The sequence below is a fragment of the Amblyomma mixtum genome, chromosome 7, assembly GCF_055824585.1.
Source record: "Amblyomma mixtum isolate Tamu chromosome 7, ASM5582458v1, whole genome shotgun sequence".
NCBI lineage: Eukaryota > Metazoa > Arthropoda > Arachnida > Ixodida > Ixodidae > Amblyomma > Amblyomma mixtum.
In genome coordinates this window covers 7977821-8004492 of record NC_143018.1, presented here as the reverse complement: position 1 = coordinate 8004492, position 26672 = coordinate 7977821, and the positions used below count along the sequence as shown (strand labels likewise).

The 26672-nt window shown below is 47.9% G+C and overlaps 2 protein-coding genes across 3 annotated transcripts in view; both read left to right on the top strand.

The window, feature by feature from the left end:
- The window catches only part of LOC149334883 (ectonucleotide pyrophosphatase/phosphodiesterase family member 1-like), a 65640-nt gene extending 50353 nt beyond the window's left edge, over positions 1 to 15287 (top strand). For both annotated transcript variants that reach the window (XM_089551522.1, XM_089551521.1), the window contains 4 exons: positions 3107 to 3316; positions 5314 to 5440; positions 6745 to 6952; positions 14106 to 15287. In XM_089551522.1, the coding sequence (XP_089407648.1) occupies positions 3107 to 3316; positions 5314 to 5440; positions 6745 to 6952; positions 14106 to 14421 (861 nt within the window). In that variant the 3' untranslated portion in view covers positions 14422 to 15287. The remainder of the gene's footprint in view (positions 1 to 3106; positions 3317 to 5313; positions 5441 to 6744; positions 6953 to 14105) is intronic.
- Positions 15288 to 21155: 5868 nt separating this feature from the next.
- Positions 21156 to 25985, top strand: LOC149334882 (uncharacterized). The gene is made up of 3 exons (XM_089551520.1): positions 21156 to 23214; positions 24313 to 24401; positions 25178 to 25985. Exons 1-3 carry the CDS (start codon positions 22405 to 22407, stop codon positions 25719 to 25721), a joined length of 1443 nt encoding a protein of 480 aa, XP_089407646.1. The 5' UTR covers positions 21156 to 22404; the 3' UTR covers positions 25722 to 25985.
- Positions 25986 to 26672: the final 687 nt, after the last annotated feature.

Sequence of the window (26672 nt, the reverse complement as noted above, 5' to 3'; positions counted from 1 at the left end):
AAGTCAGCACGAACGCAGCACTGCGGAGGCCTGCTGCGAAGCGGTGCGCCGCCGTTCGCAAACACGGCGTCCGGCGAGGCATCAGCAGCCAGACACTGGTGCTCTTTCCTTCCCAGTGATGGCGCCACCTGTCGTGGGATGACGGGTTGGGAGGTACCCATTTACACAGCGTGCGCCGTTTTGAGTAGCTCAGATCACCAATCAGATCGCCGCAGTGCTGCAAGCGACTTGTGAGATGGTCTATAAGTACGTATGGGACAGTTTGATTATAACATTATAATTAGCCAAGTTTATTCCACTGCGAGCCTAGGCCTCTCCCGATGTCCTCCCCTTATTCCTTGCTTTCGCCAGTCGCAGCCATGATATTACAGTAAATTTTCTAATAGCTGTCACTAAGTTCTAACTTTAACGGCGCTTCAACGTAACGTAACAGTGTAATTTTATGCAGCTCATTTCAGGACGTGACGCGTTAGTTGCCGTAAAAAGTTACAAAGCGTTCGCATGGTGGTAACATATTAGTACGCCGCTACATTCATTTAGCCGCTGTTCGGTATAAGCTACACAGCATCGGCTTCGGACATCGTGCTCTCTTCCACCGACCCCTAATGTATGTTCGCTTATCGGATTTCAGAGGTGTAGTACGACCAAAGTGTCGCGCGCTTTTTTTCATTCGTCGGCGCTGAGCAGCACGTGGGAAAAGGCTGGGGCTATTCTTACGATTAAGCTAATTGCACTGAATATGCGCGGCGGCCAGCGAGGCTGTCGACTTAGCGCCAGCGTAATCGCTTAGGGCTCTGTTTTTCGATGCGCGTTATAATTACAGCCACGATGCAACGCGGTGGTTATAGACGTCTAATAGCGGGTTATGCTTGGTGCGGGCGAATGAAAGATGCGAGCCTCCAGTGCCGCTGGCCTCTTTCTCGGTCGCATATGCCGATGTTACGAACCCCTTACCTCTATGGCGAAGAGCTTTAATGCGTGCGATTAATGCTTTGCATACTCTAGAGATAAGGCCCGTGAAACATCAGAATGGGTCTGCAACTCCAGACCTCTCAGCCGCTAATATAGCTTTGGCTGATTAAAGCGCTAAGCCGGTAAGCTTATATCTAATAATGTTTGGTCTCTGAAATGTGTGGGCGCGGACTTCCGGTAACTTGCAGATACTGAGTGCGATTTCATCCCGGGCTTAGATAAAGTTTTTATTTTCATATGTTCTTATTGTCATGGTTTCATTCCATAGTTCTTCTTGCTGTTACAGTGCACTGTTATGTTTTATGTGCTTTCACGATCCTCTGATTACGTCGTGAGCTGGTGTTTCCTTTTCCCTATTCCAAGGAATAAAACTTCAGTTGGTAGATTGCGCTTAACCTCAGCGTTTGTCCAGTTTCTTTGCCCGTGTACAACTAAGCAGCGCAGCATTTATGAGAAGATGTTCCAACTAGCCCAGTCCCAAGCACTTCTTAGCTCTAGATAACTTCACGTAATTTCTTTCGCCCCCACGGAGCTTGCAACGCGATGCACGCTATTCAGCAAAGAGCCCCCGTCGAAGCAGTCGGGAGTTGAGGCTGCCCGCACGTACATTTTGCCGCCGTGACCACTGACCTTTTGACTTTTCAGTTTTCGGTCTCTGGCCGTGTTTGCGGTTTCTCGAAGTGATACCTCTGATTGGTCGGATTGCAAAGGCGTCATAGAAATGATGTCGTGGCAGTTCATTTTTCGCAGGCGCTTTGAATCTTATAGGGTTCCGGGGCTTTCCTGTACGGTTTTCTCAGCGACGCAGCCGTCTTTCCGCGTAGAAAAAACGGCGGTAGCGTTCCCGTGGAATAATCTATCCGCATCGCTTAGTTTATTTCCCTTTAGTGTCCCTTTAAAATAAACAAATTATGAAACGTGAAAGACCAGGAAAGCGAACTAAAATATGATGTCACGGGAGACTAACGAATGACGTCACGGATATTATCGCGAAATTTCTCTTGCACGCGTTGATTGGCTTAAATGCGAATGTAAGTGACAGCTTCAATCGTTATTTGTCTGAAACGACAAAACAAAAAAAACATGCTCGAAATATTTCCCTCAGCAAACGGAGAGCGAATATCGACAAAAATGCAGCTCGTGAAGTCACGCACATGAGACATTGCCCGTAAAAATCACCCCGATTGAGGCCACGGAAGGGGAACATATAAAATTCATTTTCGCTCACACAAAACGCCGCCCGAATGCAAAATTGGGCGTGAGAAACCGGAAGGTTGTGGAGGACCTACCGGTGATTTTCCAGTAAAATGCGCGATGGTAAAAAAAAACCTCGTAGTTGCCGTTATGTTGAGAATTCCGCGATATTCGAGGCTGTAGGTAACACATGCGAATTTTTTATTTTATTTTTTTTTGCGCTATATTTTATTTATTTATTTATTTATTTATTTATTTATTTATTTATTTATTTATTTATTTATTTATTTATTTACAAATACTACAGGCCCTCCTCGGGCCCATGCAGGAGTGGATACAAAGGAGACAATACAGGGGATCAAGTTGAGTACATATATAATACAAAATAAGAATTCATCATCATAGCGGCATCGGGGTGGTAATGATGCCAATTCAGGGAAACGAAAATAGCGGGTTCAGTACGGAAACAAATGTAGTTACAAAAAATACGAAATGAAAGTCAGCATTATAGCTTTATCACGGTGGCATTACTGATGAATCAATGCTATTTACATGCTCCATGAATGATTCAACTGAGTTGCAGTTTACAGCTGTCGAGGGTCGTTTGTTCCAGCTAGATATAGCCGCTAGATGTATAACAGTGGCACAACCGACGTATAAATTTCAGGCTTCTTTTGACATCACCGGAGGAGATCGGAGAAGTACGGTGTGACGTCACAGACGGTAAGAATTTTAAATTGCCACTGCCGTCAACCACACACCGCCGTGCGCTGTTGTAGGCTGCCAAAAACACTCAGCGTGCTTTGCTTTCTGAGGCGTTGGGTTTTCTTCCTTCAAAGCAAGCGCTTATGCGTTGGAAATGTATACCGGTACCGGAGATGACGTCATCATGCGTCCTCCACTTGGCACTGTCACTTTTCTCCTGTGCCGTCTGTTGCAGCTTGAGCTTTTGTCAAACGACCCGGACGCCCTGAAACGCCACGCGCCGTGGGGAGTGCCGGCGCTGGCGGCTCCCAAGAACGGCAGCGAGGCCGGCGCAGAAGCAGCGGGCGAACCGGAGCCCTGCCTGCTTACCAACAAGGACTACGTGACGGTCTTCGACCGGGCTCTCAGGCTGCCCCTGTGGACCGCCTTCACAGTGGACGGAAAGGTAGACGGGAAAGGGCGTCTCCTGCACGAAGTCTTTATGGCCTCTCATTCAAATACTTTCCTTCCCTTACAAAAGAGGTTTGACAGTCTATAGAGTGTCTACAGACTTCTGTCTATAAAGTCTATAGACTGTCTATAGAGAAATTCGAGATAACAGTCTATAGGCGATACAAATGACATAGACAGTCTATAGACAACCTATAGATTTATGGCCATATACTTTTAGTAGACTTTGGTCTACAGACAGTCTATAGACTATGAATAGACAAAAAGCAATATCTATAGGAAGTCAATAGAGTCAATAAGAAGTGTGTAGACAGTCTATAGACTATGAATAGACAAAAAGTAATATATATAGAAAGTCAATAGAGTCAATAAGAAGTCTATAGACTGTCTATAGACAATTTCGAGAGAACAGTCTATAGTCAATACAAATGCCATAGACAGTCTATAGACAATCTATAGATTTATGGCCATACATTTTCAGTAGACTTTTGTCTACAGACAGTCTATAGACTATGAATAGACAAAAAGCAATATCTATAGAAAGTCAATAGAGTCAATAAGAAGTCTATAGGCTGTCTATAGACCATTTTTATAAGGGTTGCCTTCAAATACTTCAAACACTTGCCTCTTGCAGACTTAGCGCTGTCTAGGCTTCGCTTCTGTTTAGATAACGTGTGCATAGTGTATGGCTCAGCCAGGCCATCATACTTGAAACGACTGCTCACAACTTAAGTCTTCCTCTTTCAGCTGGTGCATACAGAACTTCACCCATAAATGGCCTCGATGTAGAAACAAATCTAGCGCCCCTTGCAGACAGAACCGTGCTTACATGGGCTTATGTCCTGAAAATATGGCCCCTTCCGAAACACCTTTGTTACAATGTCACCGTCCAGAGAGCTATATCAAAGTAAACCTGGATTGATCATACCACTCTCCCTACGCTTTGAGGGGAAAATGCCACGAAATACTGGATGCACTTCCCAATGTTGCCAGATGCACGACCCATTGCCACCTTGGTATGGTTTTCCCGCTGTGTGTGACTTTACAATAACAGGCGTTCACAAAAAGCATACACCCCATGAACGCACATATTCAAGAATACTTGGCACTAAATGAAAAATATGAAGACTACACAGCGTTTTACCCATGCACATGGTTCAAAAACAGCAGTGCACTTTAAAAGTGCACCGATACAAGACCAACGGGAGAAAACGGTATCGGTTGCCTCAGTGCGCATTGGTTTTCACTGCTGAATTGTATGCCATTTATGTGGCTATTGAAAAAATAATGAAGAACAGCATTGAAAACAGTATCGTTTGCAAAGACTCCCTGAGCGTAATCACAGTGCTACACTCCAGAAATGGACCAGAGCCCCTAATATGAGATATACATAATGTCGTAATAGCCGAAACGCAAGGACACGTAATGAAGTTCAGCTGGGTATTTAGCCGCACAGGAATTAGCGGCAGCAAGAGAGCTAACATATGTCGCGCAGCTGGCCGTTTATTTATTTAAATTGTTTGTCTTTTGTTTATGTTAATTATTATTTGTTTATTTGTATTATTTAAAGGGGCCTGTAGTATCAATATCACAGGCCCCTTTACCAGGCGCTAGCCGGTGGTAAGAAACCTTATAACTTCCTCCCGCAAGCAGACATATTCAATCTTGCGTTTGGCGCATAAAGGTCTTAGTTGCCAATGTGCCATAAACACAACATAGCAACAACATAACGTATACTATACTTTAAGTGCCACTGTTAAAAGTAAGGCAGTAACGTGCGCAGCGCTCATGGTTTCTTGGGCGGCTCCGACGCCAGAGCAGCTCTCTCACTTGTAGACCTGAATACGTACTGCGTTCGCCTGATCGACAGGCCATTGCAACCTCCCGCATTGTGGACAAATTGCCAGAGATAAACGCTGCGGCAAAGCATGGCTGCGACTTGCACGCGTCTCGTGTTTTGAGACCTTGAATACGTAAGCTTCCCCGTTACAGCACGAGCGGGCTGTGGCCAACGCCTGCTGGGGGCGCGACTTTCGACTGGGCGGCGCTGACTTGAGCTGCAATGAGTACGACCGGTTGGGTGCCATGTCTCTGGAGACAGGACCACTCTTCCCACCAGGTATGCGATATGCGCACGTTCATTAAATGATCCCATTCGAAAGTTTTCGCCGTGCGACGCAATGGTGAAAAGAAAGAGCACATAACGCGTAACTGCCAAACATTGCTTAGCTACAGGCACAGGCATTGCGCAAATCGCGGATTGTGCCTTTACTTAAGTCCGCCAAGTACCGCAGGAGGCGCCCTGGAGAATGCCACACATCCGTAAGGCGTGTAAATAGTAAATAGGAGTAATAGAGACAATCGTGCGAGGAAAAGTTGAGAACTAGAACAGCTCGTGATCTTTAGTTGTGAGGCGAACCCGGGGAATGACAGCCTCACAATGGAACCACCGACCTATGAGTGTAAGCTTCGTGCCTATTCCACTGCGCTAGCTAAGCCATTTTGAACAGAAATTGACTTGATCCTCTGGCACTACTGAAATTCATGGTGGGGCCAGAAGCAGACTACATCGCCCCTAGCTGTACTTGAAAGTGGTTAAAGGTTCACTGAAGAGGAATCTGAATTCGTCTTTTTGCCGCGGGAACTCGATCTACACGTTCCCAGCATTCTTAGAAACTGCCATTTATTGCCCTGTGCGGCTGATTTTCCTAATTAAATCGGATTAACGTCCGGCTCCCGCCTTTTTTTTTTTAATTGCCCGCATACGGTGAGAGGAGTCGACCAACGCATGGAGTGCCTTTCAGGCAGTCGTGTGGCGACTTTGCTTTCGCTTTTATTTGTTTCTTTTAGGTTTCCGTGAATAAATAGGTCTAGTCAGAGACTACATAGCTGCAAATTAGGCCCATGGAAATAAAAATACGCGTGGACTCTTTGCTTTCGCCGATCACTAAGTATCACTCCGCAAATGGCAGAGCGGCAAGCCGCCACGGGACTTGGTGAAAGGTTGGTGGACTCCTCCCATCGTTTGCGGGAGCTAACGATGCAAAAAAAAAAAAAAAACAAAGGCGGGAGCCCGGCGTTAATCCGATTTAAATTAGGGAAATCGGCCGCACAGGGCAATAATTCGAAGTTGCTAAGAACGCTCGGAACGTGTAGATCGAGTTCCAACGGTAAAAAGAGGAGTTCAGATTCCTCTTCAGTGCACCTTTAAGCGCAAGCGCACAGACTCGCTTCATGCAAGCACAGCCCCACGACTTTCGCGCAAAGGCCATGCATAAACTTCCGCTGTGCCTTTTCTGCCCGTTCCAAAGCAAGCTGTCACTGTGCGCACATCATTATAACACACAGGCTCTGCTGCTGTTTTGCAAAGAACGTGTCCATGTGGGGTTCCCTCATTCACCACTGCCGGTGCCCCTCTCCCAGAGCTGGTGTCGTCGCTCGCCGAGCAGTCGGCGGTGTGGCTGCACTCGAACGCGCTGCCCTTCTACCACAACCACTCGGCCGGGGTGCGCCGGGAGCTGGTGCGGCTGATGGGGCTCTGGGAGGCGCGCTACGGCTCGCTGCACGTGGTCACAGGGCCGGCCTTCGATCTGGACGGAAACGGCCGGGGGCCGTCGCTGCAAAGGCTCAGGTGGGCACCGAATATACGCGACGGGCTGCGATGCGGATGTCTTTCATTTCTTTGTCCGGGGGTAGGAGTGGCTTGGTTTGGTTTATGGGGTTTAACGTCCCAAAGCGACTCAGGCCATGAGAGACGCCGTAGTGGAGGGCTCCGGAAATTTCGACCACCTGGGGTTTAACTGCACTGACATCGCACAGTACACGGGCCTCTAGAATTTCTCCTCCAAAGAAATTCCAGCCGCCGCGGCCGGGATCGAACCCGCGTCTTTCGGGTCAGCAGCCGAGCACCATAACCACTGAGCCACCGCGGCGGCTGGGGGGTAGGAGTAATCGTACTGGAGGCATTTTTGCTAAGCAACTTTCCCGTTGCTGTGTTGGGATTCATTTCTTGATCGGCCGACGCCTTCTTTGGTATTCGAGACCAGATTGATTTTGGAACTGAACAAGCGACAACTATTCTACCCATCGTTCCAGCACCTGTCTCATGCGCTAGGGATAGACATACGCCGGCGCCTTCGTTCTGCAACCTGTTATATAACATCTTCTGCGAGTAAAGGAGACAGTGAAGACTGGCAAGCGTGCCCCTTTCCGCTGGCGCAAAGAACTAACGAAGGTGCTTGCAGGAGAATTGAAAAGAAAGACAGGGAAGTTAACCAGGCATACAGTCGAGCCCGATTTTCTACCCTTCAGGGAGGGGATAAAGAGAATAAATAAAGGGAATAAGTTGGACAGAAAGAGGGCTATTCCATAAGACTGGACCATGGACACTCGTCCGTCGTGGTGGTTGAAAGCATCCAACAGAAAAACTATTTATCGCCCAGAGTTTTTATACCGACGGCAGCCACTCGTCTCTGGCTTTTGGAAAGCCACATGTGCTTCTGGATTCCTCTCCAATGAGGAGCGCTGCTTTGTAAGCTGCGGTTTACCCAGCGCTTCGAGGTACTGGAATGAGGGCGTTCAGGACTTGCCTTGCGATTCAGGAGATTGGAAACTATTGCTTATCTAATAGTACTCGAATTTAGCTAGTACTCAAATAGCTAGTACTCGAATTTAGCTAGTACTCGAATTTAGCTAGTACTCAAATTTAGTTAGCTAGCGATCCCAACGTCACCAGCAAATGTCTGGGAGCTTATCTGTGGAACAGAGCTTGAGCTCACTGAGGCAAGGCCTCGTCCACATACAGTAGTTCAGCTGGAGCGCATATCTAAGAGGGCTCACCAGCTAGAAGGCAACTCAGATTTGAACTTTTTCTGTCGATAGATGGCAGCACCTGAGTACCCCAAAAAGGAGGGAAGTTCTATTGCCCCTCCAGGTGTGTAAACTACACCGCGACACGAAAGTATTCGTTCTTCCGCGTACAAAAAGTAGAGTCCAGAACTTTCTGTAGGTATGCGGCCAAGGTTCGGGGGACCCAAGCACAAAAAAGTTAACCCCTCTCAAGCCATTGAGCACAGAAGGATGTCAGGGTCATACAATGGACCATTTCCCAGTAACCCACCAATTTAGCGTTTCCGGTTTGGGTTGCCTAAGCTTCCTTGAGTCTTTTCTGCGAAAATTCTTTTACAATGGTAGGGTGGGGTTACTGGTTTCACCTGAGCAGACAGGTGTGGTCGGTTAAAATGGAGGAAGCAAGGCTTGGTGCATCCGCAGGACATTAACTGGAAAAGGTTCCATTGTGTTGAACACCTATGTAGTCAGTCCCTAAATAAAAGGGAAGAAAGGAACTCCTAGCACAAGGCCTTATGACTGGTTTTCTTCCCATTCCCGCGTAGGCTTCCTTACATAGCTACAGAAGCATGTCCTCGGTTGTAGTAACAGCCTGTAGCTTACATTGCCTAGTCTCGTACGAGCCTTCCCAGCGCCGAACACCCATCTTCCGCTTCTTAGCACCAACAAGGCACCAAGCAAATAAAAGTTGGATGAAACTTAAAAGGACGAGAAGTGTGGTTTGCAAAAGCACCGAGAGCGTTCTGTAGCTATGCATTGTGACTGAAAGCAAACTTTGGCATTGCATAAGCGAGTTCTTGCTTAACTTTGTTTACATGAACCAATAACGCCAGGTTGAGTCGGAGGTCGGGCTGAGCGAAGTCAACCCAACTCGACCAACCCGTATTTACATGAACTCGATTTTAGCTAGTCGAGACCAGTTCATCAGCAGCGACACCAAGCGTCGAGCACCGCATTACGAGCGAGCAGTGGTAGCATCCAAGATTCAGGCACACCACCGCTGCTTCGAAGGTGCGACGGCGCAAGTGAAAAACAAGTTTGCATTTATCCTCTCCCCTCCGTTTTTTCTGCCCGTGAGCGTTTACAAGCACATCGGGGCAGGGGAATTGAGTCAACCTACCCCTTGCGGCGGAGTGTACTGGTCGCGACCCCTTGACTCTTGAATCGACTCGGCGCGTTTACACGAACCCCGTAACCGGTTTTTGACCGGATAACTCGACTCTGGTGTGCTTTGGTGCGAACAATGCCGTACTGTGTGTACTGCGGTGGAGGGGGGGTGAGGTGCTTTTGGGTGTGGCCTTGCATCCCGCTTCCTTTTCGCACCACAAGCTCGAGAAAAAAAAAGAAAACCAGAAATCCTTTCCAAATACAGCCCAAGCAAGAATTAAAGGAAAGAAAGAAGTCAAGTAGGTCCAGGTTCTAAAAAAAAAGTGTGCGCACGAACACAGACAAGCAAGAAGTTGGTGGTAGAGTGTAGTAGCGACGAAATAATTTGTCGCCAGGTGGAGCCACGTCTCACTAGTGAAATTTTAGCGCGAAATTCAGATCCCCGCAGAAAATACATACACAACTTTCAGAGCCTGTAAAACGCAAACACTAGGTGCGATATGGATAAAAATTGCGGCTTAACAATCAAGAAAGAAAAAGGGAGGAAATGTTGCGGACGAAATTTCGATATTTGGCTTAGTTTTTTCCCGAGATGACATGAAAGTTCGACATATCTAAAAGCACCATTTTTCTGGAACTTTGCGTCTAATTGGTAAAAAAAAAATGAAACTTAAACAATAAAATCTATCCGCAACATTTCCTCTATTCACTCAAGAAGAAAACGCTGCCAGAAACCTCATGAAAATCGAGCCATGTTTAGACACAGTATAGCTTCTGAAAGTTCCCATGTATTTCCTATGGACACTGCCACTGGTGAACCCTCTTAGGCAGTGTCGTTCGTTCTTCATCACTCGACGGCGTTGAGCTCAATGATGTGGAGTCAAGCTGTGGGTCAATCTCGTGCTTATCTTTGGTAGTGCCGGCCTCGCTTCAGCAGATTACGATTTGATCACTTCCTGCTCCGCAGCAGATAAACAAAGCACGACTTGACGAGGGGGAGGGCAGGAAATCGAGATTTTCCACATGAGAGCGGCCTGTACGTATGTTGTTGTGTAAATAGAATATTTGTGCACAGCACCTCTCTTTCTGGCTTTCCTTTTCCTCTTCTTTCCTTTCTGGCTGTCCCTTCACCTCTTTCATTTCATTTCTCCAGCCTGCCTGCTATCCCTCTATTTCTGCTGCCCCGGCTCAGAAGCGTCCAGTAGTGATGGCAGATGCCGAGGCTAGCAAAAATATTTTCCTTCCTTTCAATTATTATTTTAATAAACCACTACCATTACTGTTACTACATGGGAATAGAAAAGCGTTCATTGGTCAGCGCGGACGGTGTCTGAACCAGCGCCTTTGTGAGCTTGGAAGATGCATAGAAAATGGGACTTGAACGAATTTAGTGTTTCATTGCAAGTCTTACGAATGGCCTGTGAAATGCTTAATTTTTCTAAAAGGGCCTCAGTTGATTGGAAGAGGCAACGACACTCTACCGCGTGAGTCGACAGAGGCGTTTTACATCCGAAAAAAAAAAATGGTCGGATTGCGTCAGTAGTACTCCTTCGGTGAAGCTTTACTTTAATGAGTATAATTTTATAGATAGATTTATCTGAGGCGCGTCTTCAGTGTTTCCTTGGTCATTTATTTGCACGAGTGCCTGCGGCGTTTGTTCATGGAAAAAAACTGCATGAATGTGCATCCTTCAGTAAAATCAGTTGAGAGTGCTGACAGCAGATGGACAGGACCAGCGCTATAGCGCTTGTCCTGTCCATCTGTTGTCAGTTGAAAGTATACTCTCAACTGATTTTACTCAAGGATGCACATTCATGCCTGTCAAGTGATGGAACTCTCTAGAATGTTCAACACAATGTCTATGAAACGCCTAGAAACGTCTATTATTGATGGTTAATGATAGTTAAGTATGACTTGCGGATTTCGTGATACTAGTTAATGTATGGTTAGTGATAGTTAACGTGACCTTAACTAGTACGCTGATTAATTAATGTTAGTGTTAGTTGTGTTAGTTAGTGTTAGTGTTAGTTAAGGTACAGGCACAGTTCCACATGCCACTTCTTAACTACTACTAATTAGCAATTAGTCACTTAGTCATTAAGTACAATGATATAATCATGAAATCCCTTTATATGATGTTCCGATGTCTTTCAATTGCTTCCGATGTCTTCTCTGCCGCGCTGCATGCATTCCCAATAGCGATGTGTTTAATCTGCCGTCAGACTGTCTCTGTGCTGACGGAGTAAAACGTGCGACTCCACTTCATGGCCTGTCATCATGACAAGGACGCTGCATTAACTGGAAAGGTGCGTGCCGACAATGCGGATCAACTGAAGGCGTCACTCGGGCAGCAGCTAGAATTTTTCCAAAAGCCTGCGAGAACAGCGAAAGAAACGATGAGAGCAAACTTCGTTATTTCCAACCTAACCGCAAAATCTGCAAAACCTTTCACCGATGGGTTGATTGTGAAAAACTGCTCGCTTGAAGCTGCAGACACCATCTGTCTCATAATGAAAAAGAGATTCGAAAAGGTAAGCCGTTCACCCAATACGGTTGCGGAGAGAACTTCTGAGGTACGCCACGACATTGGAAACGCCTCAGTGAACCGATGTCGGGACATCGAAGCCTTTTCTCTCGCCAGTGACGAAAGCACTGATATTACAGATAACGCTTAGTGTGTCATCTTCATTAGGGGTGTAGACAATAATCTCAGTGTGACAGAAGAACTACTGGACATTATCCGAAGGAAAGGCACCACTACAGGAGCGGACATTTCGGTGCTTGAAGGAGCTGTTGAACGCACCAGTCTACAGTGGGAACGGATGGTGTGTGTGGCATCCGACGGTGCTCCATTAAAGTCGGAAGCAGGAGCGCTGTTCTGGGACGTTTGCGAACGAAACTTGGATGCCTTTGAGTCACTGAATAGTTTTTGGTGGTGCACTGCATCTTGCACCAAAAACTATGCAGCAAGACAGTGAATATGAAGTCGTTCATGAACATTGTGTTCAGTGCAGTGAACATCATTCGTTCAAGAGCATTCAACCACCGTCAGTTCACCTCTTTGTTACAAGAGGAAGGATGCAATCACAAGGAGATCCTATACCAGGCGAACGTGCGCTGGTTGAGCTGCGGAAAAGCGCTGAAGAGATTTTTGTCTAGCTCGGAGAGGAAGTCGCCGGCTTCTTGAATAAGAAAAATAAGCTAATTGCTGGGCTGTCTAATGAGAAATCGCTTCGTTACCTTGCATTGCTCACAGAAATATGTGACTACCTGAACATTTGAACGGAAAACTTCAGGGAAAGCGAAAAATCATAGCGAAAATGAGCGAGGACATTTGTGCATTTCAGACCAAATGACAGCTCTGGCAACGCCAGGTAAAAGCGAATAAGCTGGACCAGGCTGCAGCTCTCAAGTCGCACGTTGCCCAGGAATTTTGCAGTGTTTTCGCAGATTAGCTCGTAACCTCGAGGAAGAATTCAAAATTCGGTTCCAAGACATCCGCGGCCTCTCCAGACAGTTCGAAATTTTCTCTGTACCCTTCGCTGTGCGAGTCGACGATGTTGAGCCCGAGTTGCAAATGGAGCTTACTGAACTTCAAGCGAGCACCCCATTACGACAGAAGTTTGAAAATGTAGGTGTCCCCCTCTTTTTGTTATTTTCCGCCTGCGGGAGACGAAATTTTCTCAATGTGGCCGGCGTAACAACATGAGCCTCAGACCCTTTCCTAAGGTGATTACGAAGTTTTTGAGATTGCGGTCGCGAGATCAGGAGCTGTGGGTTCATTACCCAGGATCTCCCAAGTAATCATCTAGGTGCGTATAGAGTGACGCCTTAATGTGATGACGAAACTTTCGGAAGCAGCATGTGACGCTCATAAAATGTTCGTTTTCAGTGAAAGTGTCTTTATCGTTGAAATGCGAGTGCCTACTAATACAGGCCAGCTTCAGTATGTCCTCGTTGTCCCCGGGTACTGCGGATCAGCAGGTCTGGCCCTTTAAGTTTACTCCTAGGCCAGACCTGCTGTTCCGGAGTACTCGGATTCGAACCCGACCGCGGCGGCCTCGTTTCGATGGAGGTGAAACTCAAAAGGCGCCCGTTTGGTCTGTGATGTCGTGCACGTGAAAGATCCCCGGAGGTTGAAATTATTCCGAAGCCCTCCACTGCGTCATCTCTTTCGTCTGTCACTCCCACCTTCCTCCCTTCCTTCACGGCGCTGTTGAAGTATACACCGAGGAGTGAGACAGCTACTGCGCCATTTCCTTTCCTCAAAAATCACTAATAGACCATACCTGCCTGCATATGATCTTATTGGCCACTAGGCACGCAGTGTCGGGGGAAACGCGCGAAATACGGTCTCGGCGGATAAGGCCCAGGTGATTCATCGATCAAGTCATTTCACTTCCTTACGTGAGTCCAACTTACACCTCCACAAATATCGTCTCGAGCCACCGGCTAATAACCGCGCTAAGGGCTTCCGTCGCGGCTCGCGCCTCGCGGATACTCTTGTACACCATAGTACAACGACCACGCTGACGCCATTTACCATGAGAAAGTACCACGTACAGTAGTAAGGTGGAAAGTTGGGCGAGTTGAATCTTATTAATGATGAAGTTAGCGCCAAAAACGAGGACCAAAGTAGGAGAGAAGACGCAACACGAGCGCTTGTGTTGTGTCTTCTCTCCTACTTTGGTCGTCGTTTTTGGCGCTAACTTCATCATGTGCCACGTATACAGTTATCGCTCTGACAAATACTGTGGTATACGATGGTTAGAAAAAGTAGAGTAAGACCAACGCGGGGCGCTGACGCCGGGGACATACACGTGCTGCAGGGCGGCCACGTCGGATTCGGGCTCGGGCCTTCCGCCCGTGCCGACGCACGTGTTCTGCGTGCTGACCCGGTGCCTGACGGCGGGCGTCCCCGTGGACCGGTGCGCCCCGGAGCGGCTGGACGCGGCCGCCTTCCTGCTGCCCCACCTGCCGCGGCCCGAGAACTGCCAGCCGTGGGCGCAGTACCTGCTCCAGCACTCGGCCACCGTGGGCGACGTGGAGCTGCTCACGGGGCTCAGCTTCTACGCCCAGCTGGAGCGACATGAGGCCATCCGGCTGCGGACCGAGATCCCACAGGCGCTGTGGCCGGCCCCATAGTCCGCCTGTCTAGACCTTTTTCCCACGGGACCTGACTGCTGGCTGGACAGAGCGGCGGGCTGTGGCCACCCGGGGCAGACTACCGCCGTTGATGCCCGCTGCACCGTTCACCACGTTTTTTGCAGTGTGCCACTCCTGCGTCTGCGAGGACAATGGCCTCCTCCGCAACAAATGCAGGGAATCCCTCGTTTACTGGCCGCACTGCTTGGCGCCCGTCACTTCCCTTTCTCGCCTAGCCTTGGCTGCATAGCCACAGAAAGTTGACCAAAAGTAACCGAGCAACAGATTCTTGCTTCTCAACCGTATAACGGAGCATTTACAGCAGCCCTAAAGACGGAACGGTGCCATAATGTAAGGACAAGGTATCGCCTTTCTTTGCACAGAATCAGAGCTTCAGGGCTGCCATGAGTGCTTCGCTACGCGGCTAAGAAACAAGCCACCTGTGCCGGGTTACTTTTGGCAAAGACTGTACATCAGTCAACGCCACGTGGCTTGCCTGGAACATGCTAAGCAGTGCCATAAGCTAAGGAAAGGACCGGTAACATCCGAGGAGTCGACGGTCGCCCTACCTTGTGCTCGATCGTGCACATGCGGCAACTTTCGCCAAGTTTGCCGATTCATGCATGGGGTTCGTGCATCCATGCAAGTCTGCATGGGGCGCTGTGCAAACGAACGTTCGACGCTCGCGCGATATATTGCTAAAAAATTGGGAGGGTGTACAATGAAACTCGTGAACTTTAATCGGCACTCGGAGCCTTCTTCGTACGTGTTCTGCACAAAGCTCCCTTACCAATCGGACTCCTCCAACCCCATACTTAAGCTCTGTTGATATCGTTTTTTAAATAAAATTTTATTTTGAATCACAACTCTTGCAGATGACGTGAATGTTAATTACGATATTTCTAAAGCCCTTGGGCTCGTCGCGGCACAAATTCGCTGGCTGCTTAGAAAAATGTCTTACCAGAAAGATTTTTCTGTGTCATGAGAATTTCACAGGCATCAATCAGCGACAGATATGAACGAAAAAATTGTACCTGAAAGTTATATAGCCACAAAAAAATATATAAACGATTATGACACTCATTACGCTCAGGCGGGTAATGTATAATTACAGCGCAGCCGGGCTGTCACCGCAATCAGATGTCCGCTATATTCTGCTGCGCTTTGATTACCTGAATGCAGGGATGCATGCGTTGTTGTTGTTATTGCCTTAATTACATGGCACATACCCACGACTACGACGGGGGATAGGCCTGGGTTCAGTGAGGAGAGCCAGAAGAGTGTAAATTGGCGCCAAGCTAATGGTTTTGTTTCGGGTAAGAAATTAAATAAATTGTGGTGGAAAATTAATAATAATAATAATAATAATAATAATAATAATGATTATGATGATGAAAAAATGAACGGGCGAAAAGTTTAGAAAATTTAATTCATGAAAATTGCTGAAAGGTCTTTTTTAAAGGCGGAAATTTTGGAGACCATTAGCAAAGGAACCTCCTGGTAGTTATCATGTCATTGTGGAGGTACTCGCAAACTTGATGCATACGTGCTGCGCCGTGACCGCTTCACCTTCTTTCATTGGCGCGGCTAATTTCAATGAGCGTGCTCGTAGGTCAGTCGAACAGAATCGTCTAGTAGCCACGTGATCTGCGGCCACGTGCGGGTTCCGGAAAAAACGTCCCCGAAAAAAATGTCCAAATTTTCGAAGTAACAAAAACGTCCTCAGGCGTGCATTGCCAAACGTGCCTTAACCCCCGCGATTTGAGCATCCGCCTCATATGCGAGAGGTCGGGGGTTCGGTCCCAAGTGCTGCCTTGTACCCACCGGTTTTCTAATGCGTTCAAGCTTTCCTCTGGCCTGGTGCTCTGCATATCTTACGTCACATCGGTATGCAGTGCGCCCTAAATCGGATACTTATGTTCCGGTATTGATATAAATGATGCGGTATTTATTTTCAGAATGGAGGCCACCATGTGGAACAAGGCAGCTGTAAATCGTTCCTTGGCGTTATGTGCACAAGACAAAAAAATGTCGCTAGCACCCACTGGTGCTGTTCTGGAGGTGCTTTAATTATTGACAATTCTTCAAGAGACTAATTTATTTATTTATTTATTGTACACCCCAAATGCCCCTGAATAGGGGTATTACATGAGGGGAAACAATACACAAAATGAATCTGAAATGAATGACATGGGGTTTAAAACAGAACATTTTCAATGGCTTTTTTAAAATGGACGGGGCTGGTGTGGAGTGCGGCATCGGCAGGCAGGCCATTCCAGTCTACTGCAGTCTGGGAAAAGAAGGAATGAAGGTGCGCAGTGGTGCGTGCGCGGGGGGGGGGGGGGGGGGGGGGGGGGGGAGGGGGGGGGGATAAACGGCTTTGCTATGCCTGAAACTGCCCGAGAAGCACTAGACTGTTTGGATACATAATGTTTCCGCTACCTACAGGCGGGTAAACAGAGCTAAAAACATGGAAACTTTCCGGCCAACACCTTCCACTTACCACCCTGCGATAAGCAGCGTCCACTCGACAAAGTACCAGCAATCAAGCAACATTGTATGCTACAGCGATTCCATCAATCGGCTATACATCGACATAAAAGTGACAAAACAACGAACAGATTCGGGACGTCAACAAAAAATGATGGCGCCGGAAAGAGAGTCATCATCAGCATCAGCCTGGTTACGCGCACTGCAGGACAAAGGCATCTCCCCTCTTCAACTAACCCTGTCCCGTGCCAGCTGCGGCCACCCTACCTGCAAACTTCCTAATCCCATATGTCCACCTAACTTTCTGCCAACCCCTGCTACGCTTGCCTTCTCTTGGAATCCACTCCGTTGCCCTTAAGGACCAGCGGTTATCCGGCCTTCGCATTACATGCCCTGCCCAAGCCATCTTCTTCCTCTTCATTTCGACTAGAATGTCATTAACCCGCCCACTCAGCCCGCTTTCAATCTCTTAACATTACACCTATCATTTTTCTTTCCATAGCTCTCTGCGTTGTTCTTAACTTGAGCTGAACCCTCTTTGTTAGCCACCACGTTTCTGCCCCGTAGGTGAGTACCGGTAAGATACACCTGTTGTATACTTTTCTCTTGAGGGATATTGGCAAAAAGCCGTTCATGATCTGAGAGAACCTGCCATATGCGCTCCACCCCATTCATATTCTTCTAGTTATTTCCCTCTCATGATCCGGATCAGCGGTAACTACCTGCCCTAAACAGACATATTATCTTACTACTTCCAGCACCTTGCTACCCATTGTAAACTGCTGCTCCCTTCCGAGACTGTTGAACATTACTTTGGTTACCTGCATATTATTTTAGACCCATCATTCTGATCTGCTTGTCTAATTCATTGATGATGCTTTGTAGTTTATCTCTTCAGTGACTTAGCAAGGCAATGTCATCTGCGAACCGCTGATTATTGAGGTATTCTCCATTAACTCTTATCCCCAACTGCTCCCAGTCCAGGCCTCTGAATACCTCCTTTAAACAGGCGGTGAACAGCATTGGCGATATCGTGTCTCCCTGCCTGACACCCTTTCTTATTGGAATTTTTTTTTTGTTGACTTTATGAAGGACTGTGGTAGCTGTGCAGCCGTTATAGATATCTTCCACTATTTTTGCATAAGGTTCTTCTACACCACGATTGCACAATCCCTGCATTACAGCTGAGGCCTCCACTAACACAAATTCTTTCTAGTAATCGATGAAAGCTATAGATATGGGTTGGTTATATTCTGCAAATTTCTCTGTCACCTGATTGATAGTTTGACTACGGTCTATTGTCTGGCATCCTTTACGAAAGGCTGCCTGATCATTTTTGGTTGATTGAAGGTTGTACTGACTCTATGAGCGTTTACCTTAGTTAATATCTTGTAGGCAACGGACAGTAAGCTGATTGGAGTCGGTCAAATGTTTATAGGAAGCCCCCCAAGGTGGAGCAGATTTGTAATAAGCGAGTAATTACTCATTGGCATCCACCCAAGCGCAGCCATACGGCTAAAAAGGATAGCTGTACATCTTTCTCAGAAACTTCGCAGTTAAAGAAAAACGCGACCTGGTCCGGAGTTTTTTTCCGAGTTTTTCTTTAACTGCGAAGTTTCTGAGAAAGCTGTACAGTTTTCCTTTGCAGCCGTATGGCTGCGCTTGGGTGGATGTCAATGAGTAATTACTCGCTTATTAAGCTGATCGGTCTGTAATTCATCAAGTCCTTGACGTCTGCTTTCTCATGAATTAAGATAATATTAGCGTTCTTGCAAGCTTCTGGTACGGTTGAGGTCATAAGGCATTGCGTACACTGCGTAGCTTGTTTTTCTAGCACAATCTCTCCTCCATCCTTCAACAATCTGCTGTTGCCTGATCCTCACCAGCTGCTTTTCCTCTCTGCATTGCTCCTGAGGCTTTCTTTACTTCCTCTTTCGTTACTGGCGGGATGTACCACTGCTGTGCGCTATTGTCTCTCTCATTAACGCTCCAATTGCATACGCTGATTTGTGTAGAACTCTTCGGCTATTTTAACTATCTTATGCATATTGCTAACGACATTGCCCTCGCTGTCTCTTAATGCATACGTCTTATTTTTGCCTAAGCCTAGTTTTCGCTTCACCGCTTGTAGGCTACCTCCGATCTCCGTTCTTTAGAGCATGCTCGATTCTATCCGTACTAAACTTCTTTACGTACGTTATCTTGCGCTTATTGATTAGCTTTGATAGCTCTGCCAGTTATATTCTGTCTATGGGGTTAGACGGTTTCATGAAATACTTTGGCGTTTCTTAATCAGATTTTTCGTCTCCTGAGATAGCTTGCCGGTATACCGTCGAACCATCCCACCGCTTACCTCTGCTTCGCACTCTGTAACGATAGCTGTGAGATTATCATTCATTGTTTCAACATTACGGTCGTCTTCTTCATTTAAAGCGGAAAATCTGTTCTGCTGCAAAATCCTGAATTTCTCTACTTTCCCTCTTAATGCTACTCGTTAAAGACTTCCGCTTCACTAGTTTCCTCCATTCCCTTTTCAAATCTATGCTAATACGGGACCTTACCATTCTGTGGTCGCTACAACAGACCTTTCCGCGGACCTCCACATCCTCTACGATGCCAGGGTGAACGCACAGTATGAAGTCTATTTCAGTTTTAGTCTCACCATTGGTGCTCTTCCGCGTCCACTTCCTGTTGGCTAGTTTGCGGAAGAAGGTATCCATGATTCGTAAATTATTTCTATCTGCGAACTCTGGTGCTGGTGCTCTTCCTTTAACTCAAGCGCTACCTATTTGAGGCACTAGCTATTCCTTGCTCTTTCCAGGTGGTGACAGACGTTATTTCAGGGACGCAGATATTCTTCCGGTAACCATCTATCAACAGGGGCGGCAGAAAGTTCGGTGGGCAAATGAGAATAAGGTATTTGCCGGGATAAGGTGGCCGCAGTTGGCACAGGACAGGGTTAACTGGAGAGACATGGGAGAGGCCTTTGCCCAGCAGTGGGCGTAAGGGATGATGATAATGAACCATTTAGCAAAGCGATTTTTTTTTTCACTAAGCTCTATAGAATGGGATTAAGTTATAAACTGAAACTAAAAAAATTGCGCGACAGCATTAGAAGCAACGTTGCTGCAGCACGTTTTTGTGCATGTGTCAGTTCTTTCATAACCGTAATCATGCGCTGAGTGAGTCTGCCGAGAACTCGTTCCAACTTGTTCCCTTTCCTGGTGGCGCCCTCGCCTCCTATTTTTTAGGCTTAAATTTCCGCGCTATAGTGGGCTTGTGACAGTTTAATTGAATCTAACTGTATTAATTTAATTGGCAGCTGCCGGGGTGGGCAGATTGCAATGACGTCACAAGTTCACGTGACCTCTCTAGACCATTCGGCAATTTGGGATAGACGCAGGACGTGAAATCGCATGATGTGAAGTCTAATGCTGTCGCATTGACACTCAAAAGGGAAAATACTTTGAATTAAAACCGAATTATTATTCCGCTACAAAATAACGCCGCGCGGAGGCCAGGTAAACAGCCCTCAAAGACCCCCTAAATTAGTCCCTCCCCCCAGCAGAAAGGGCTGCATAACAGCTGTGTTTGAGACGCGCTTTGAAGTCCTCTACCGGTGGACAGTTATTGTTATCTCTTTCGTTCTCTCTTTCTTTACATTGCGCTCTGAGGCAACGCACCGGCACATTCACGGTGCCCACTTCGCAGATAAGACAGAACTTGGCGCCGTCAATGTCTAGTTTTCCTCGTTCGTCTACGAGCCTGTCATCACGAACCAATTAGAGGCAAGCACAAAGGAGCCCCTGAGAAAACTTCGATTTTGGCCAGCTCAACCAGCGATAATACTGACCAACTCGAAGTCGCCCCTGCAACTTGTAGAGCATATAGTTTCTCCTTGGAAAGGCGGTGCCAGAATGCTCTGAGGTCAGTGCAACAGCTGCTCTTTCTATCCAATTTCAGCAGCACCTTGGCTTCCCGCGCAACGAAGCCGTTGACAGCCTTGCCCAGGAAGCGCTCTCTACAGAGCCTGCAAAGTGCCGGATGACGCCACGAGACACTTAACAGAAAAAGGCGACCAACCATTTCAGAGCTCCGTACGTCGTCTGTGCTCATCCAACCCTGAGTGACCAAGGGAGTAGACACCACATTATTCCACCGCTTACGCACGGCTCGGCCCAGACTGCACAGTGTATGCTCAAGACTAGTCTGGCACAGTCCCCGCTGTGTTCATTCCTCCATAATGTCCAGAAAATGACGCCGTCTTTTTCCTCATGTGGGCAGGGTGTCACATGGCTCGGTAGAAGAGATCGCTTTCCAGAGTGGAAACTAGATATCTCGGAGGCAGGCTTCCCGGCGGCTTCTCCGATTTCTTCGTTACACCGAACTGAACGCCAAGTGGTGACGACGGTGACATGTAGAAAGGCTTCTCTTTCTATAGGCGCTCTCATGACGTACGACACACACTGAACAGTGCCACGAACGGTGACGTTTCTTTTCATAAATCGCAAGGCTAACCCCGCCTGTGACCAGCAACCACCTCAACTCAACTTCTGTCTCGACAAATGACTCGCGCAAAAACCTCCAGTTATTCCTATTTTTCACCAGCCACTACCACGCTATTCCAAAGGTCGTCAGCCTGTGAAGTCAATAAATGTCTTACTTTTATTCAATGAGCCAACATGCCGACAACACTGCAATCAGTAGTTGACATTGATGCCTTAGAACAGGCCGTTTGTATCGGTAGCTAAGTCATCGTCCCGGAAGCCACGGGACATGCGCACACAGTCGGCTTCTGGGGAGAGGAGGTCGCCCTTCTTTCCAGTGGTGGCTATAAAACCAGCGCGCAATAAAGCACGAAGGCTCCTTTGCCCTGCAACCGTGTTGTCATGTTCTATCGACTGTGACAGCCGATACATGGTGTCAGAAGTGGGATGCCACCGACCAACAAGATGGAATTCCTAAAGCCACCGGAGCCGCTGCGTGTGACAGGGGACATCAGCAAGCACTGGGAGCTCTTTAAACAGAAGTTTGAGCTCTTCTTGACTGCATCGGAGCCAACCGAAAAACCTCGACCAGAGTCTGCGAAGGCCGCGCTGCTCTTGAGCATCGCAGGTGAGGAAGGCATCGCAATCTACAACACGTTTACCTTTGCGGATGGCGAGAACAAGCTCGACTATGCGACGGTGGTGAAAAAGTTTGAAGAATACTGTGCTGCCCAACGGAACGAAGTCCACGAGCGGTATATCTTCAGGAAACGGATGCAAGATTCCGGTGAGCCCTTTGAACATTTTTTGCGTGATTTGAAGACTCAAGCCCATTCATGCAATTTCGGCTCATTGACGGAGTCAATGATTAGAGACCAAATAGTTTTTGGCACCAGTGATAGCAAAGTACAAGAGAAGTTGCTCGCAGACAGCCAGCTCACCCTCAAAAAAGCAGAAGGAATCTGCAAAGCCGCTGAGAGCGCAGCTGAACACCAAAAGATATGGAATGAGCGCCAGCAGCAAACGGTGGACTTGGTGCGAAAGGAAAGCCCGTTTTTGGGTAAAGCGCAATCAAAGCAATTCAAGTGCAGAAAATGCGGCCGAACTCATGCGCCGCGAAGCTGCCCAGCGTTCGGACGTATGTACATGCAGAAAGTGTCAAGCAAGGAACCATTTCACGGTCTGCTGCAAGGCAAATAATCAGGTGGACGCACTGCAAGAATCCGAAGAAGACTTTAACGTACTCGACGTGTCGGTTAGCAGCGTCAGCAGTCGACGTGAATGGACCGTTGAAGTATGCATGAACAGTTTGCTGGTGAAGTTGAAAGTGGACACGGGATCCCAAGCTAACCTGTTGCCCTTCGGTCTTTACAGGAAGATGAATCCCAAGCCATCATTAATGCCGAGTAGTGTGATCCTGAGATCGTATGGCGGCGGCATTATCAAACATATGGGTGTCCTCAGAACTCAAGTGGAGCTGAATAACCGAAAGAGCGTTTGCAACTTTTTTGTAGTGCGCAAAGGAAATCAAGCAATCCTTGGTCTTGAAGCAAGCGAAGAACTGGGTCTTCTGCCGCGGGAAGTTCACAACGTAACAGTGAACAGTTCTGATAAAGTCATTCACGATTACCAACACCTGTTCAGCGGCACAGGCTGTGTTCGACGCGAATACCGCATGGCCCTGAGCGAAGGCGCCACACCTGTTGTCCAAACAGCGAGACGGGTACCTCTGGCTCTGCGAGAACCGCTTCGGCTAGAACTTGAACGCATGGAAAAGGCTGGGATCATCACAAAAGTCACAGAAGCCACAGACTGGGTGAGTCCTCTCGTTATCGTTCGCAAAAAAGACGGCAATATCCGAGTGTGCATGGACCCTAGAAAGATAAACGAATGCATTAAGCGAGAACACTACGAAATGCCAAGGCGAGAAGATATAGAATCCGAGCTAGCGGGCGCAACAGTGTTCTCCAGACTTGACGCAAACTCGGGGTTCCATCAGATCCCATTGCACGAAGAAACCTCCAGGATTTGTACTTTTGCAACACCGTTCGGTCGATATAGTTTTTTACGGATGCCTTTCGGTATTTCGTCGGCATCTGAAGTGTTTCAGAAAACACTAAATGAAGTTTTTGAATCTCTTCCCGGCGTGAAAGTGTACGTCGACGACATACTAGTCTGGGGCACTTCCCGGCAGGAGCACGACGTACGCCTTCGGTCAGCTCTGCAAGCAGCTGAGCAGGCCGGTCTCACATTTAATCGTGAGAAGTGCACAGTTGGCGTTCAAGAAATTGAGTTCTTGGGCGACGTTATCAGTGCAGAAGGTATAAAACCGAGCCCTTCACTAGTGAAAAGTATGTTGGAAATGCCCGCCCCCTCTGACAAATCGGGAGTTCTGCGAATGCTGGGGGTCGCAAACTACTTTGCAAAATTTTTACCCACGCTGGCGGAAAGAACGACTCTTCTCAGGAGCCTAATCAGACAAGATGCAGTTTTTGAATGGACAGATAACCATGCGAGTGAATGGAAACTGCTATGCCATAGCATGAGCCAACAACCGCTCCTGTCAATGTTTGACCCAAAAAACCAACAAAAGTGTCCTGTGATGCATCACAGAATGGGATTGCTGCAGCTTTAATGCAGTGTCATAGCGATTCCTGGAAACCCGTGGCTTATGCTTCCAAAGTGCTCACTGACGCGCAGCAGCGGTACTCTCAAATAGAGAAGGAAGCACTGGCTATCGTATACGGGTGCGAAAAGTTTCACCACTTCGTCTACGGCCGGCAGGTTATTGTGGAAACAGACCACCGCCCATTAGTTGCCATCCACAAAAAAGCAGTTGGCGATATGCCGCCAAGGCTGCAGCGGTTTTTTCTTAGGCTGATGCGTTATGAGATCACAATATTCTTCGTTCCAGGAAAAAAACTTCTGCTCGCCGACATGCTATCAAGGGCCCCCGCCGAGGACGATAAGAGCATCCAGAGCGATGACGTGGAAGTTCATGCCGTAAGTGTGGTTTGCTCACTTGTCAGCGACGACACGTGGAAGCGACTGGCCGTAGAGACGAGGAACGATCCTTATCTGAGCTCCGTTCTAAAATGCCTAAGTAATGGTATTCCTATCGAAGGGCCGCTGAAGTCAAGCGAGGGCGAACTGTCCGAAGTTAGAGGCGTCCTGCTAAAAGGCTGCAAGGTTATAATACCAACTACTTTACAACGGGAAATGTTAGAAAAAATACATCATGGTCATATGGGCATTAATAAGAACAAACTCAGGGCACGGCGTCTAGTTTTCTGGCCTGGAATGAACTCGGACATTGAGGCGTTTGTCAAGAAGTGTAGCGTATGTATGCAGTACGCCTACAGCCAACCAAGAGAGCCATTGAAAATGCGTCCTGTGCCTGAAAAGCCCTGGTACCGAGTGGGCATCGACATCTTCCAGTATGGTAGGAAATCCTACTTGTGTTTATACGATGCGTTGTCAAACTTCCCCGAAGTAGAACTGCTTAACGACTTGTCAGCGAGGAGCGTCATAGAGTCAACTAGCTCCATTTTTGCACGATACGGCATACCAATGGAGGTATGCACAGACAATGGTCCGCAGTTCGCATGTAACGACTTCGCTGCCTTTGCAAAGCGATATGATTTCAAACACACCACCTCGAGTCCACGATTCCCTCAATCAAATGGTCTCGCGGAGAAGGGTGTGCAAATTGTAAAGCGCATCCTAAAGAAAACCACCGAACTTAAACAAGATTTTTGGTTGGGACTTCTTGCTTACAGGACCACACCTTTAGAGTGCGGTCGAACCCCTGCAGAGATCCTCCAAGGCCGCGAGCTTCGCACCACATTGCCGGACTTGCGCTGTAGTGCCAACTACCAGGTGTACAAGCATCGCCAGACCGAAAGCCTCAAGCGGCCGTTGGCTCCACTGCAGAAAGGTGACGTCGTTCGGGTGAGGCAGAACACGTGGTCACCGAAAGCTCGGATCTTGCGTCAGTCCAGGTTTCCCAGGTCGTACGACGTACTCACCGAAGGTGGAAGAGTTCTGCGACGCAACCGGCGGCACCTGCTACCGACCAGTGAACCCTTTGAGCGGGAGCTGCCGGACTTCGTCGACGACGAAAACAGCTCGGACAATTCGGCAACCTCGGCCCGCACTGGTCCACCGCAGTCGCGTACTATCATGCCACAGCTCGGCACAGCGCCTCCAACGCAGGATCCCCCGCGCACTGCCTCGCCAGCACCAGCACTAAGGAGATCAACAAGACAAATAGCACCACCTCGGCGGCTCTCGTACAACAAGGACTTTGTACAGGTGCCCTAAATTTCCAATGCAAGTGAAGTCAACAAGGCGTCTGTGCGAGGGCCATACACCATTCAGATTTGTTTGTAACAGAGTTTTCTTCTCTTTTCTCTTTTCCTCTTCTTTCTTTTTTTTTTCCAAACGAAGGAGGATGTATCGGTAGCTAAGTCATCGTCCCGGAAGCCACGGGACATGCGCACACAGTCGGCTTCTGGGGAGAGGAGGTCGCCCTTCTTTCCAGTGGTGGCTATAAAACCAGCGCGCAATAAAGCACGAAGGCTCCTTTGCCCTGCAACCGTGTTGTCATGTTCTATCGACTGTGACAGCCGATACACCGTTCATTGAATCTATTTGTTGATGTCTTGCCTTGTACTTTTATGCGTAGCATATTGCAATCACTCAGTTCAGCCCTTGGGCGCGGCCGGGCAGCCACCAAACCACGTGACGTGACGTCACCAAACCACAAAACAGAAAAAAGAAAAAAACGAAAAAAAGAAAAAAAACTACAAAAAAAGGACGGCTGAGCATGGTGGCGGTTGCCACCGCCCCGTTTCAAAGGGGGCGCTCCTATCCATCCATCCATGGATGGATGGATAGGATAGGATGGATAGGAAGTGCCATCCATCCATCCATCCATCCATACGTCACGGAGGAAAAGCTGCTGAGAAAATCGAGTGCCGCCAAGCAATACCTCGCGCAAAAAGACCGCGCAATATGCACCGCATTCTTGGCTTAACCAAGCTAAGCCTGGGCATTTTTTTGTTTTGCGCTTATTGTACCCCTCCTGCCAGGGCCCTTCAGTGGGCCTGCAGTATGCTCTAAATAAATAAAGTAATTAAGCAGTTTTCTAGCTGGAAGCAGTCCAAGGGCTTTTCTTCACAAAGCATGGACTCCGGCAGAATCATGCAGTGACCGCCACCGAGCCGCACCAGATGGCGATAGTAGGCAGGGGTCCAAAACTACAGCTAAGTG

Coding starts and splice junctions, on each gene's coding strand:
- LOC149334882 (XM_089551520.1), top strand. CDS start 22,405: ATGAGCGCCAGCAGCAAACGGTGGACTTGGTGCGAAAGGAAAGCCCGT. Junction 23,215..24,312: donor TCACAGAAGCCACAGACTGG/GTGAGTCCTCTC, acceptor TCTTCGTTCCAG/GAAAAAAACTTCTGCTCGCC. Junction 24,402..25,177: donor ATGACGTGGAAGTTCATGCC/GTAAGTGTGGTT, acceptor TCTTGCTTACAG/GACCACACCTTTAGAGTGCG.